The sequence below is a fragment of the Acinonyx jubatus genome, chromosome E1, assembly GCF_027475565.1.
Source record: "Acinonyx jubatus isolate Ajub_Pintada_27869175 chromosome E1, VMU_Ajub_asm_v1.0, whole genome shotgun sequence".
NCBI lineage: Eukaryota > Metazoa > Chordata > Mammalia > Carnivora > Felidae > Acinonyx > Acinonyx jubatus.
In genome coordinates this window covers 57763686-57777045 of record NC_069397.1, presented here as the reverse complement: position 1 = coordinate 57777045, position 13360 = coordinate 57763686, and the positions used below count along the sequence as shown (strand labels likewise).

The 13360-nt window shown below is 53.0% G+C and overlaps 2 protein-coding genes across 5 annotated transcripts in view; one reads left to right on the top strand and one right to left on the bottom strand.

Annotated features, from left to right (window-relative positions):
- The window catches only part of CCDC40 (coiled-coil domain containing 40), a 42148-nt gene extending 35324 nt beyond the window's left edge, over window positions 1–6824 (bottom strand). The window contains exons 1-3 of the mRNA XM_027052570.2: window positions 6640–6824; window positions 4964–5048; window positions 4084–4533 (exon numbers count right to left, since the gene is read on the bottom strand). Of these exons, the coding sequence (XP_026908371.2) occupies window positions 4084–4533; window positions 4964–5048; window positions 6640–6668 (564 nt within the window). The 5' untranslated portion in view covers window positions 6669–6824. The remainder of the gene's footprint in view (window positions 1–4083; window positions 4534–4963; window positions 5049–6639) is intronic.
- A 4-nt stretch (window positions 6825–6828) lies between these two features.
- The window catches only part of TBC1D16 (TBC1 domain family member 16), a 73049-nt gene continuing 66517 nt past the window's right edge, over window positions 6829–13360 (top strand). For 3 of the 4 annotated variants that reach the window (XM_053212798.1, XM_053212799.1, XM_027052573.2), the window contains exon 1: window positions 6829–6965. The gene's annotated coding sequence lies outside the window, so the exon portion shown is untranslated. Of the gene's footprint in view, window positions 6966–7712; window positions 7790–13360 lie in introns of those variants that run through there. The other variant, XM_027052572.2, reaches the window with a different exon arrangement.

Below are 13360 nucleotides of genomic sequence, written 5' to 3'. Positions count from 1 at the left end.
GTGGAGACACTTGCTCTTCTGAGTTTAATTAGTGGGCATCAAACCATGTTATTCTCCAAAGCTATTAACTCTCTAGGGTTCATCAGGTGGGGCAGGATCTTTGCTTTGTGGTTCAGAACGGTGGCTTTGGATCGAGAGCAACCATCACAGCTGTGCGACTCTGGGCAGGGAAGTCTGTCCGCCCCTTCCCTCATCTGTACAGTAATCATAGTTCCTGCCCCACAGGGTTGTTGTCAGATTCACTGAGACAGCAACGTCAAGGGTGTAGGCGCGTCCAGCCCAGGGTCGAAGATAGAGGAATGTAACCCTGCTCCTTGCTTTCCTTCCAGAACAACTCAAACCTGAAGCCAGCAGGTGGGGCTGGCCTAATGTGGGGTGAGGAGGGCTGGTTCCATAGACCGTCCCTGTGGGGGGTCATCACCGCACAGGTGACAGGCCTGGGCCTGGAGACAGGAGTCCCCACAGACGATAGCCTGGCACAGAGTCAGAGCCCAAACATCCTGGGGCCCGCTTGGGTGGGGTTGGCCCCACAGTGACAAGGGTGACTGGGGCGTCCCAGTGTGGGGTGTCGCAGTTCAGGTGGGGTGAGAAGGGTCCACTGGAGGGTGGAGAAATGCAGTGAGGGTTACACCTCGGGGGCTGATCAAATTAATAACTACATCAAGGAGAATGGAGGCTCGGCTTCCCATTGTTAGAAAAAGGACATGGGAATATGGAAAGGGAGGACATCAAGAGGAACCCACTCGGGGGTGAGTGGTGTTAGAGAAAGCTTGGTGTGAGGTTGGTGTGTGTGTGTGTGTGTGTGTGTGTGTGGTGTGTGCGTGTGTGTTGTGTATGATACTGAGAGATCCTGGGGACAGTGACATCCCAGTCAATGAGATTACCTGGCACCTGAATCTTGACTTCTAAATTCTGTTTTCCATTAAAAGAAACCAGGCTCCTGGAGAAATGTCTGATTCTAGGGCCAGGCAGTTCTGTGCCAGAGAATGAGAAAGTTCTCCAAGGATGATGGCAGTTAAAAAAAAGCATGATGTGGGTATGTCAGAAGGACACAAAGACCAACTTAAATGGGCTCTCATAGGCCAAATTGGGGACAATTTCTATTCAGTGTTGTACTGGAAGTACTGGCCAGTGTAAGAAGGCAAGAAAAAGAAATGAAGGGCATCTAGATTTGAAAGGAAGATATTAAACTGCTTTTATTCACAAACAACATGATCATCCTTATGAAGCGTTGTATGGATTCTACAAAAACAAAAAAGCTACTAGAACTAACAAGGGTGTTGGGGGCACTTGGGTGGCTCAGTCGGTTAAGTGACAAACTCTCACTTTTGGCTCAGGTCATGATCTCATGGTTTGTGGGTCGGAGCCCCGCATCGGTCTGTCTGTGCTGGCAGAGCAGAGCCTACTTGGGATTCTCTCTCTCCCCCTCTCTCTCTGCCCCTCACTAGCAGGGTTAGCAATGTTGCTGGATATAAGATCAATATACAAAAATCAGTTGTGTTTCTATATACAATATAGCAACAAACAATTGGAAGACATTTAAAATACCATCAAAAAATCCAAAATAGTGAGGGATAAATCTGATAAAAGATGGACCTGTACACACTGCTGAGAGAAATATGAACTCCTAGAAATATGGTGGTAATGTGATTTTTTTTCTTCATTTGAAATACTCACTTTCCTATCTTAAACAAAAAGAGCACCTTCCCACACAATTTTTCTTTTCTTTTCTTTTTATTTAATTAATTTATTTTGAGAGACAGAGAGAGTGAGCAGGGGAGGGACAGAAAGAGAGGGAGAGAGAGAACCCCAAGCAGGCTCCACACTGTCAGTTTGAAGCCCAACGTGGGGCTTGAACTCACTAGCCGTGAGATCATGACCCGAGCCGAAACTAAGGGTTGGACACTTAACCAACTGAGCCACCCAGGTGCCCCCACACCCAATTTTTCTTACATGCAAAGGGGTAAACGGTAACTTCGCAGTGGAGAAGAATGGCACTTCTTCATCAAGGGATCCACACCAACATCATTGGTAATGGGACAAACTATGTGTGCCACCTGTTAGGACACAAGGAGGACACAGAATCCATCTGTGAACCCTTTCCATTGGATCATAACCCAGATTGCATCAAGAGGAAAACCAGGAATATCCAAACTGAGGGACATTTTAAAAGTGGCTGGCTGGTGATCTTTAAAAGTGTCAAGGTCATTAAAGTCAAGGAAAGATTAAGTCCTGACAGAAGGGACAGCTAAAAGCCACATGTGATTTGAAACGTACTTCTATTAAAAGACATCATTTGGACACTTGGTGAATGAGGCCTGAGGATTATCTGGTAATGTGATGAAATTTCCTGATTTTGATAGTTATATTTTGGTTGTTCGTGGGAGGCACGCACAGAAGCACTTGGAGGCAATGGGGCATCAGATCGTCAACTTACTCTCCGAGGTTAAAAAAATAAAAAGTTCTTCTAATAATACTTCAATTTTCCTTTTTTCTGTCTTTCTTTTGTTTTTTAAGCAGCTCAACGCCTAGTGTGGAGCCCGACATGGGACTTAAACTCCTGACTCTGAGGTCAAGACTTGAGCTGAGATCAAGAGTCGGACGCCTAACTGACTGAGCCACCCAGATGCCCCCATGATTCAATTTTTCTATAATCCCATGCTTGTTCAAAAATTTAAAAAAGAGGGGCGCCTGGGTGGTTCAGTTGGTTAAGGGGCCGACTTTGGCTCAGGTCATGATCTCACGGTTCGTGGGTTCGAACCCTGCGTCAGGCCCTGTGCCGACAGCTCAGAGCCTGGAGCCTGCTTCAGATTCGGTCTCTCCCTCTTCCACTGCCCTTCCCCCCTTGTGCTCTCCCTCTCTCTCTCTCTCTCTCTCTCTCTCTCTCTCTCAAAGATAATCATTAACAAATCAGGAGACTATAGATGCTGGAGAGGATGTGGAGAAACGGGAACCCTCTTGCAATGTTGGTGGGAATGTAACCTGGTGCAGCCACTTTCGAAAACCGTGTGGAGGTTCCTCAAAAAATTAAAAATAGATCTACCCTATGACCCGCCAATAGCACTGCTAGGAATTTACCCAAGGGATACAGGAGTGCTGGTGCATAGGGGCACTTGTACCCCAATGTTTATAGCAGCACTTTCAACAATAGCCAAAGTATGGAAAGAGCCTAAATGTCCATCAACTGATGAATGGATAAAGAAATTGTGGTTTAAATACACAATAGAATACTACATGGCAATGAGAAAGAATGAAATATGGCCTTTTGTTGCAACGTGGATAGAACCGGAAAGTGTCATGCTAAGTGAAATAAGCCATACAGAGAAAGACAGATACCATATGTTTCCACTCTTAAGTGGATCCTGAGAAACTTAACAGAAGACCATGGGGGAGGGGAAGGAAAAAAAAAAGTTGGAGAGGGAGGGAGCCAAACCATAAGAGACTCTTAAAAACTGAGAACAAACTGAGGGTTGATGGGAGGTAGGAGGGAGGGGAAAGTGGACGATGGGCATTGAGGAGGGCACCTGTTGGGATGAGCACTGGGTGTTGTATGGAAACCAATTTGACAATAAATTTCATATTAAAAAAATAAAAAGAAATAAAGAGAAGAAAAGAAAATTAAAAGACAGTAACTATTGTCATTATAATCATTATGATCTAGAATTGCCCAGTCCAATATGGTAGCCACTAGCAACAAGTGGTTATATCAATTTAATTAGAATCCTAATTAAAAGTTCAGTCCCTCCATCTCTGAAGCCACATGTGACTGATGGCAACCATGTTGGACAGCAAAGATAAGGAGCATTTCTATCATCATGAAAAGTTTCACTGGACAGTGCCGTTCTGGAGACCAGAATCCTGGATGCCCTTACTGAAATGTTCCCAACCTAGGGTTGGCGAACACCAAAGAAAGGTCCAGAAACTCTTGGCATTCAACAGCGGGTCCTAAGACCTCAGTTTGCTAAGAAATTTCTAACAGGAATTGCGATGTGTTTTTATAACGTGCCCCGAGTTCTTCACCCAGGGTGACAGACCACAGAGGCAATAAAACACTTTCATAAAACAGACCTCAGGGCCACTCACCGGCGTGCTAGTCTGGGGTCCGGAAGCATCCCGGCCTATTTGCTCGGATAAGCCCAAGGCTTGCAGGGATGCCTGTGCGGAGGTGTCCCCTGGTTCTCCGGATTCTGACGGACCGGGGGCTCCTCTGTCTTCGGGAACAGCTTCCCCGCCCACATGTTCGTACAGGTATGTGGGGCCCGCTTCCTCTCTGGGCATCTCCGCAGGACTTTTGTATAAAGAAGCCAGATCCGTAGAACTGACTTTCCCTTCGGGTGATGTGCCTTCCATATCGGATTCGAACTCTCCTTCAGATTCAAATTCGTCTTCTGTCTCCACTTCTTCAACACTTTCGACTTCTCCCTCAATCTCGGTTTCTCCTTCAGTTGTGACTTTCTCATCGTCTTCAGAAAGCTTTGCGGCATCGACAGCCTCGTCATTGTTCTGGTCACTGCTCCTCTCTGTTGGTGGGATCTATAGATGCGTGGCAGGGGGAAAAAAATCAGGAAACACAGTATAAGGCGCCCTGTGAAGTTTTACTCTTCATTGTGTAATTATGTGGACAGGAAAATCACATCTGTACACGTCTGAGTGTCACTGAGAGAATACGCTCCACGCTTTATCTGTTCCCTCCAGTGTTTGTGATTTTTGCGTCCTTTGCTATAGAAACCGAATTCCGAAAACCTCAGGGTGATCTGAGTAGGAGACGGGGGTGGGGGGCATCCTGACTAGCCACCAACACTCAAGAATGGGAAGGAAGGAAAACGAGTTTCTCTGCGATGGGATTGAGTCTGTTCTAGTGCAAGGTACAAGATCACTGTACGGTCTTCTTGAACAGCTCTTAACTCTTTAATTCCATGCCTACAAGCCCAGCACACACAACCCACCCCACAGGGAACCTTACCCTGTCGCCTTCAACACTCTGATCCCCGCCTTCATTATTCTGGCCCTTCTCTCCTTCAGCAGTTGATTCGCCTTCTGGCTCAGACCTGGGTGCAGATATACAGTCTAAGTTTCCAATAACAGCGTTCTTTTTCTTAGCATCTATGACCTCCCAGTGTCTGTATATATTCTTATTTACTTGTTCATTATCTGCCTTCCCTCTAGGCTGTTGGCCATGACTTTGTTATGTTTGTCACCAACCCCAGCACTAGATCATACCTGTTACATGGAGGGAGGGAGGGCCACAAAAGAGTCACTGTACGAATGAATGAAAAATAATTAAGGGAAACATCAAAGGAACAGCGTAAGTAGATTACAACAGAAAAGTCACCCTGAATATATGTGTGTGTGTGTGTGTGTGTGTGTGTGTGTGTGTGTGTGTGTGTCTGGGACAAAACTGGGGAAAAGAAATACAAAATAAAAGAATGTTGCACAGAAGGGACAAATTCAGAGACCCTTGGTTAGTTTCTCCATGATTTCCATAGTACAAGAATGTCATGACTTACATTCTTTTTTTTTTAATATTTATTTGGGGAGAAAGCACAAAGGGAGAGGGGCAGAGAGAGGGGGACAGAGGATCTGAACTTCAGCAGGCTCTGCACCGACAGCAGTGAGCCTGATGTAGGGCTGGAACCCACAAAACCACGGGATCCGAGCTGAAGTCAGATGCTCAACTCACGGAGCCACCCAGGTGCCCTATCATTTACATTCCTAAAATTATGTCTTCTAATGAAAAATACAAGCTTATTTTTTTAAAAAAGTCACACTAACCCAGAAGTGTGTGACACAGTGAAAATGCTCTGTGACTCTCCCTCCCCTTCTCAAGAGAACCACTAGTAATAGAAGAGATTTAAGGGTATATTCTTTCAAATACTTTTCTATGCATTTAATCGCGCGCGCGCACACACACACAAACACACACACTTAGAGATCACACTCTACATACTGTTTTCCATTTAGTCTTTTCATTTTCTGTAACTTGGAATTCTTTCCCTATCAGTACATATAGATCGACTTTTTTTTTTAATGAAACACTACAGAAGCATCAAAAGTAAAAGGTCAAATTCTTTAAAATAGTTTCTGTCCTTTTAAATAAAGCTTGAGAGCACAGAGGCTGGTGGCAGGTTCTTTACGTGGCTACTGTCTACCTGTGTCTACCTGTGTGCGGAGGACGGTCACCCAGGGGCTTTCAGGCCACAAGGACCCTGACCCTTCCCCTCCCGCGCCCCCTCCCTCCCCCCCCCCCCCCCCCCCCCCGCCTGTCGAGGGGGAGGGGTCCGCCCTTCCAGGACGGAGGGGCGGGGCGGCCCAGGCCCACAGAGACCCCCACTCCCAGGCCTCTCAGCAGGCACAGCCAAGCATAGTGTTGCCATGGTTACTGCGGGGCTAGCAAGTACGGGGGTTCAGGGAGCAGAGCGGTCGGAGCGAGGGGGACGCTGACAAAGGGACTGGAGACGGGAAGGGGCGCGGAGGCTTGGGGGTGGCGGGGTTGGGGGGAAGGCGGGAAAGCCCAACGGAGCGGGGATGGGAGGGGCGCAGGTGCGGGGAAGGGGGCGTGAGGGGAAGGGACGCCCCGGAGGCTACGCCAAGGGGGAGGCGTGGGGGCGCTGCGAGACCCGCGATCCTCGCCCCGCTTACCCGCCGGCCGGGCCGCCCGGCTCCGCCATCTCCCGTTGCTAGGCGACGCCGTCAACATCCGGCGGGCGGGGACCACGCGCGGGGCTGGCGCTGGCTGCGCGGCGGCGCGGCCTTTGTGCCACCGAAGCGCGCTAGAGGCGCACAGCACCGAAATACGTGCACACACACACTCACACACACATGGTTTGTCCGTCTCTGAGTCCGAACTCTGTCCCGCCCGGCTCGGGTTCTGTAAAGCGACCGCCGTGTCTACGAGCGTCCAGCCAGGCAACTCCGCTGCCCCGGGCACCGGCGACCGCCAAGCGCCCCGAAAGTGGCAGGCGGAGGTGGGGGCTCGAGGGGCTCCGGAGCAGGCTTCTCCGTGGTGGTGGGGGGGGGGGCCGGGGACCCCAGCCTAGTGTCCACCCATCCATCCCCATAACTGGGGGGGGGGTCGGCGTCCCCTCCGCGGAGGTGCCGCGAAGACTCCTAGGCGGAGGACAGAGGCTCGGTGGCACTTTGGTGGGTGATGATCCCTTCCTACCCCAAAATAGGAAAACTGTAAACGGAGAGGGCGAGCGCGCACGTGGAGCGTCCCAGGGGTCCTGCCTTCACTCCGCGTGGGGGACTCGGAGCTGCTGTCGGGGGCAGAGTCCCCGGGACCGGAATTGGGGAGGCCTGGCGCAGGGGACTTGAGTCTCGAGGGCGAAAGGCGACGGGGGAAGGGCCGGGTCGGACCAAGGGGTTGCGGGGGGGGGGGGGGGGGGGATCGGCCGGGAGCCGGGTTCGGCCCGGGGCTGGGCTGGGATCCCGGTTGGGCCGGGGTCGGGGTGGGGGAGCGGGCAGGTGGGGTCCGGGTTGGGGTCTGAGTCGGGCCGGATTGGGCCGGGCTTGGGTCCAGGTTCGGTTTGAGGTCCCTGCTGGATCCGGGGCCGGGTTAGGCCCGAGGCCGGGTTGGGGTCCGTGTTGGGGTCTCGGTTGGGCCGGGGGCCGGGGGTCGGGTTAGGGGCCGGGGCGGGCGGGATTGGGCCGGGGGCGGGCCGGGGGCCGGGCCTCGCCGCGCGTCCCCGCCCCGCCGTGCCTCACTGGCGGCGGCGGCGGCGGCAGCGGCGGCGGCGGCGGCGGCGGCTCCGGGAGCCGGTGCGACTCCGGCCCGCGTTGCGGGACCCGGGTGAGTATCGGGCCCGGGCGGGGGCCGCGGGGGCGGGGCGCAAGGGGCCCGCGGGGGACCGGGCGGCGCCCCCTTGGCGGGGACGGGGTGGGAGCGCGCGCGGGGCGCTGGGCCTGCAGCGGCGGGGCCCAGGAGGGGCCGGGGTCCGGCCGCAGCCCCAAGAGGAGCGGGACCCGGGCAGAAGCGGGGCGGCGTGGAGGCACCCCGGGACCACGCGGGGGCCCCTTGGGGACCCCCTCCGCGGCGGGCGCCGGCGCCCCGGGCTGGGAGTGGACCTAATTCGGGGAGACTCGTCCCCGCCTGTCTGGAGCCGGCGGACCGGGGAACTTGCGGTCTTTGTCTGGCTGGATCGTCGGAGCACGCGAACGAGAACTTGTAGGGGGCCGCCGTTTGCACACACAGCCCCCCGAAGTGTGCTTTCCAGCCCAACAGCGCGCGGGCGCTCTCAGCATTGCTGGGCCTTAGGGTCGGGTGGTCTGGCTGTGAGCACCGCATGTCAGGAAACTCACTTCCTTTAGGCCTGGGCGCTTTCCCCCTCGTTCTTTACTTAAAAAAGAGAAAGAAAAAAAAATAGGCAATTTAGGGTTGCTAAATATACCCTAAGGAGCCAGAAGCCAGTGAATCTTGAAATCCCGTTGTTCCCACACTTGGAATTTGGTGTTATACGTTGGCCACAGTCTAGTTCAGTTCTATTCGGAGATAGAAAAGACATAATATGTTCTCTTTCCCCACCGTGAAGTTTGCTCTGCTGCCGCACCAAGTTCACATGAGGGGGGGAGAGAGAGAGGCTGAGAAGGGAAGCGAGGCTGCTACCCCCCATCCCCCTCTACCCCCTGCACTGGTCTTGTGGACACTTCTTTACCGCCTGAAGGCCCTAGGTCTTGTATCGGGGAGGCGAGAAATGGTTCTCAAAAATGGCCATGTGCTGGGGTGCCTGGGGGGCTCAGTCGGTGGGGCCTCCAACTTCAGCTCAGGTCATGATCTCGCCGCTCGTGAGTTCGAGGCCCGCGTCAGGCTCTGTGCTGACAGCTCGGAGCCTGGAGCCTGCTTCCGATCCTGCGTCTCCCTCTCTCTCTGCCCCAACCCACTCTCATTCTGTCTCTGTCTCTCTCAAAAATAAATAAACATTAAAAAAAAAAAAGATTAAAAAAAAAGAAATTCCTCGTTAGAGGGGCGCTGGGTGGCTCAGGTCATGATCTCGTGGTTTGTGAGTTCGAGCCCTGCGTCAGGCTCTGGGCTGACAGCTTGGAGCCTGGAGCCTGCTTTGGATTCCGTGTCTCCCTCTCTCTGACCCTCCCCTGCTTGCGCTCTGTCTCTCTCTCTCTCTCTCAAGAATAAACATTAAAAAAAAAAAAGAAATTCCTCATTAGGAATATTAACATTAACTGATTAGTGACTATTGAATGCTTTTAAGAACCATGAAAACTTGCAAAGTAGGGATTGCCTTGTAGTAGTAACTGAGGGGTTCAAGAACAGCTGCCCACTGTTGGTACTGGGAGGCAAGTTGTACGCTAAATGCGGTCATTATGTTTTCTGTGGCACTTGTTGGCTTGTGGAGTGTTTACGGTGAGCAGCGGCTCAGAATATGGCTACAGAAAGTTCTTAACAACGCTCCAGCATTGATGGTTGCCGTGTACATAATTTCTGATTATTATGCATGACGTCACGTAACCCTAAAAACAAACCCATAAAGTCAGGACTGAGGTTGCCCCCATTTTATAGATGGGGACCCTGAGCCTCAGAGAATAAATTCCCCCAAGTTCATGCACCTAGGGCCGGCAGAACTGGAGGCCTCTGGCCCGGGGCGTTCCAGCCCCAGAAACGATTATGCACAACACTGCCTCCCACCTTGGAACTGTCCCCTGCCGGTCACATGCACGCCCTCTTCCTGACCCCTCTTTTTGCAGACAACGTGGTTCACTCTGCCTAGTGATTCATAAACATGCAGTGGAGTGGGGACTGATCCCATGTCACCACCGGCTGCTAATATCAGTCCACCTTCATCCGGAAGGAGCCCCCCAGGGCTCGTGTACCGGCATTTGAGAAGACGGCCATCGGGTTTGCAGAAACGACCTGTGGAGTGGGCAGTGGTTGAAAACGTGGCCTCCGAAGCTGACTGCTGGGTTCAAATACGACCCTGGTGCCGAGCACTGACGTAGTTCCTTAATTTCCCCATCTGTACCATGCAGATAACACTAGCTTCCTCAAAAGCCTGCCGCAATGATCGTCTAAAGCACTTAGTGCCTGGGGTGCCTGGGTGGCTCGGTCGGTAGCCGTGTTACTATTTTTTTTTTAATTTTATTAATGACCATCATTTGGATTTTTCACATTTAGCGAATTGGTAAAAACATTTTGATTTTGTGTTTTCATTCGTTGTGTGTGCGGTCCCCCAGGCGGGGAGCTGGTCCGTGCAGGAGCGGAACTCATCATTTAGGTATATTTCCACTCTTATCTTTGTGACTCGGCAGGGCGCTGGGTCCCTGCAGGCTGTTCCAGGGACCGGGGCGGCCGGGTTGTCTGGCAACACAAATCTCAAGTAGAGGTTTTACCGTGTCCGCCTCCCCCGACACACAGCTGAGGGACCCGGAGTTTTTCCAGGCCTGAATCCTCTCTTGTAAGAGTAGCCACTTAGTTTCATTCGGTGTCACGGTGTGGGGAGGACGGGCTCACAGCTTGACTGTGAAACCAGCTAGAAGCAGCAGAGGCCAGGGTGGGGTTTATTGATGTACGTTGTATTGTACATCATTGTAGTGTATGCACGATACGGAAGAACGTTGACCTGACAATGTACAGAAAGGAAAGCACGGGTCTCAGGAAAACAGTCCAGGAAATCTCTGTCCTTCCCCTGTAGTGTGGTTGTTTTGGGTCCTTTGGCACTGGCTCTTACGTGTCTAATAAACCCACTTTGATGAGTTGTCTGGTGATACCTGATCTGAAGCGTGGCTTTTACTCTGTCTTCTGAACGAACATAGCCGTCCGCAGAGAGGACCAGGGTCAGGCCACTTGTAGACTAAGCGCGACGTCCCCGCGGTGGCCAGCTCCAGTCGTATGGAGCGGAATGGAAAGAACTCAAAGCCGACGTGCGGGCAGAATGGCTCTCCCTTCTCTCGAGGAGCCTTGGGCGGCGAGTCTGTCCAGGTGTTTGAAGTTGATGTAGGTGACAAGCCACCCGTAGGGACCCACCTGACTGCAGTGTGGCACAGTCATCCCCGTGGTCTTTCTGGACCGGCCACTGCAGAAACCGCAGTAAGCGGGGCGCGCCCCGAGCCTGTGTCCGCGCTGGCTTGCACGCTTTGGTTTCTGTGCCGGCGTTCCACACTGAGTGACCCTGAACTCAATAGTCTGATAAACTGGTCATGACACGCACTGGCTTTCTGAAATTGGGGCAAAGGGCATCCCTAACAGGTGTCATTTTACACTCTTTTGCTTTTCAGTTTCTGTAACTAGAATGCTTTCCCCAAGCAAGGTCAATTGCTCCTTTTCAGGGATGTTGTCAATACAGCCCCCCCACCCCCCCCGATTTGCTTTTTGTCTTGTGGGGTATTAGCTTTTCCTTTGCCATGGACAGAGAACCTCTGTGCGTTTACAGGAATGTAGAGGTCAGGTGCACTAACCCACTGTTGGGCCGGGTGTTGCCTTCCGGGCTGGATTTGCACCTTTCCTTGCATTTTGGGTTCAGGCCTTCCTTGTTCCTCAATCCTGGTTCATCCTTAAGGTCAGTTCCACCCCCCAGGCCCTACTTCCTTAGCTTTTTGGGGGGGAAATTGTGTTTTGGTATTTGTTGTCAAGCAGATGGTCTCTCTCTCGAGAGGCAGAAGCCATGGGGTTTTCCAGGGAGTCGGTGATAATCGAAGTGACAGCTGGAGAGCCAAAGGAGGAAAGTCACAGCTAAGCTGACCACCACCTCCCCCCTCACCTCGTTTCTGTGACCGTCTTGTCCAGTCCTTTCCCGTATGGCCATGGGTCCGAGCCTCCAGCACTGGGGCTTATGCCCTAAACTGGGTTCTCTCCCTTGAGATACAAGTTGATCGTCTTGTACGCAGAGGTCTTGCCCACAGCCACCCTATCTTGGGGTCACAGTCTTTTCCGTGGGAATCCTGAATGTGGCCTATATGCGGCGAATACATTTGTCTCTACAGCAATCCCATAACTTGGAGGGAAGTCGACAGAGAGGAGGGGCTATGTCAGCCCGCAGGAGTCTTTTTGTTTGTTTGTGTGTTTGTTGATTTTTGAGAGAGTGAGGGGGGTGAGGAGCAAAGAGAGAGGGAGAGATACAGAATCCGAAGCAGGCTCCAGGCTTTGGGCTGTCAGCACAGGGCCTGACATGGGGCTTGAACCCACCAACTGTGAGATCATGACCTGAGCCCAAGTCGGACGCCCAACCGACTGAGCCACCCGGGCGCCCCATCAGCCCGCAGGAGTCTTGTCTGGACAACGAGACTGGAAGACGACCCATCTTCCCCCAAAACCGTGTGCCCCAAGGACCGGGTTCCGGAGCCCATCTACCTGCAGGACTGACATCGTCGCCCTTTGAACTGCAAAGCTGGGGCTTCCCCAAAAGACGGTGGTGCAGGCACCTGGTTCTGGGAAGCGAGAGGCAGGTGGGGCCTCATTTGAGGTGTGTTAGCAGCAGATGCTGTGGCGGCGGGGGGAGGGAATGATCCTTGTTGTCGTGTGTCTGGCTCGTGTTTAAATAGCATCGCCTTTTCCCCGGCTCCGTGTTGATCCGGCTTTGAGGGCAAAGCGGAGAAACCTGTTTCTGCTGGCCACATGGCAGGTGACCGGGGCTCAGGGCGTTTGGCTCCTGAGCAGTCTGACAGTGACAAGGCCAAGGGAGTAATGAATCACCTGTGGGCTTCATCCCATGACATGTCCCCCATAAGTTTCCAGTGACCGCCCCCCCCGCCCAGCCTGCCTCCCCCTGCCGCGATGAGCGGCTGTCACGATGGGTCCGGGCTGTGAGCCTCAGGTCTGTGGGAACTGCCAGCTCCCCGAGCATTTGTCCTGCTGACAGCTGTATCCCAGCAGCTCACCCGGGGTGGCGAGCGACAGGCAGCACAGAGCAGTGAGCGGGAGGAGTCCTGCTCGGGCCTCTTCTGGTGGCTCCAGGCTGCCCCGTTTCTTTGGTCTTCCTAGGAAGGTTCCGGAAGAGACCTTCGCACCTTTGCTCCTATTTGTTTTTCCGTTTGGCGACTGATGGAGCCTTTTATGCCAGGACAGGAAAGCAGGGCTCTGGGCGGAGGAAGCTGCCAAGGGCAGGTGCTGGTCTGTGAGTGTGCGACTTTCTCCCATGGGGACATGGGGGCCCAGGCCTTCCCCCCTCCTGCTGCTCGGCCTGGGTCCTCCCCATATCGCCTAACAGCTGGTCGTTCTGCGTGGGGATTTGACAGTCAGTGGGTGAGCTGGAAGCCAGCTCTTCACCGTGTCCTTGTGGTGGCACGGTCAGCAGCAGAATGGTCCCCCAAGATGTCCACGTCCGAATCCTGGGAACCTCTGACTGTGTTGGGTTGTGTGCAGTTAACTTTGCTCATCAGCTGCCCCTGCGGTGGGGAGATTGTCCCGGATTATCCA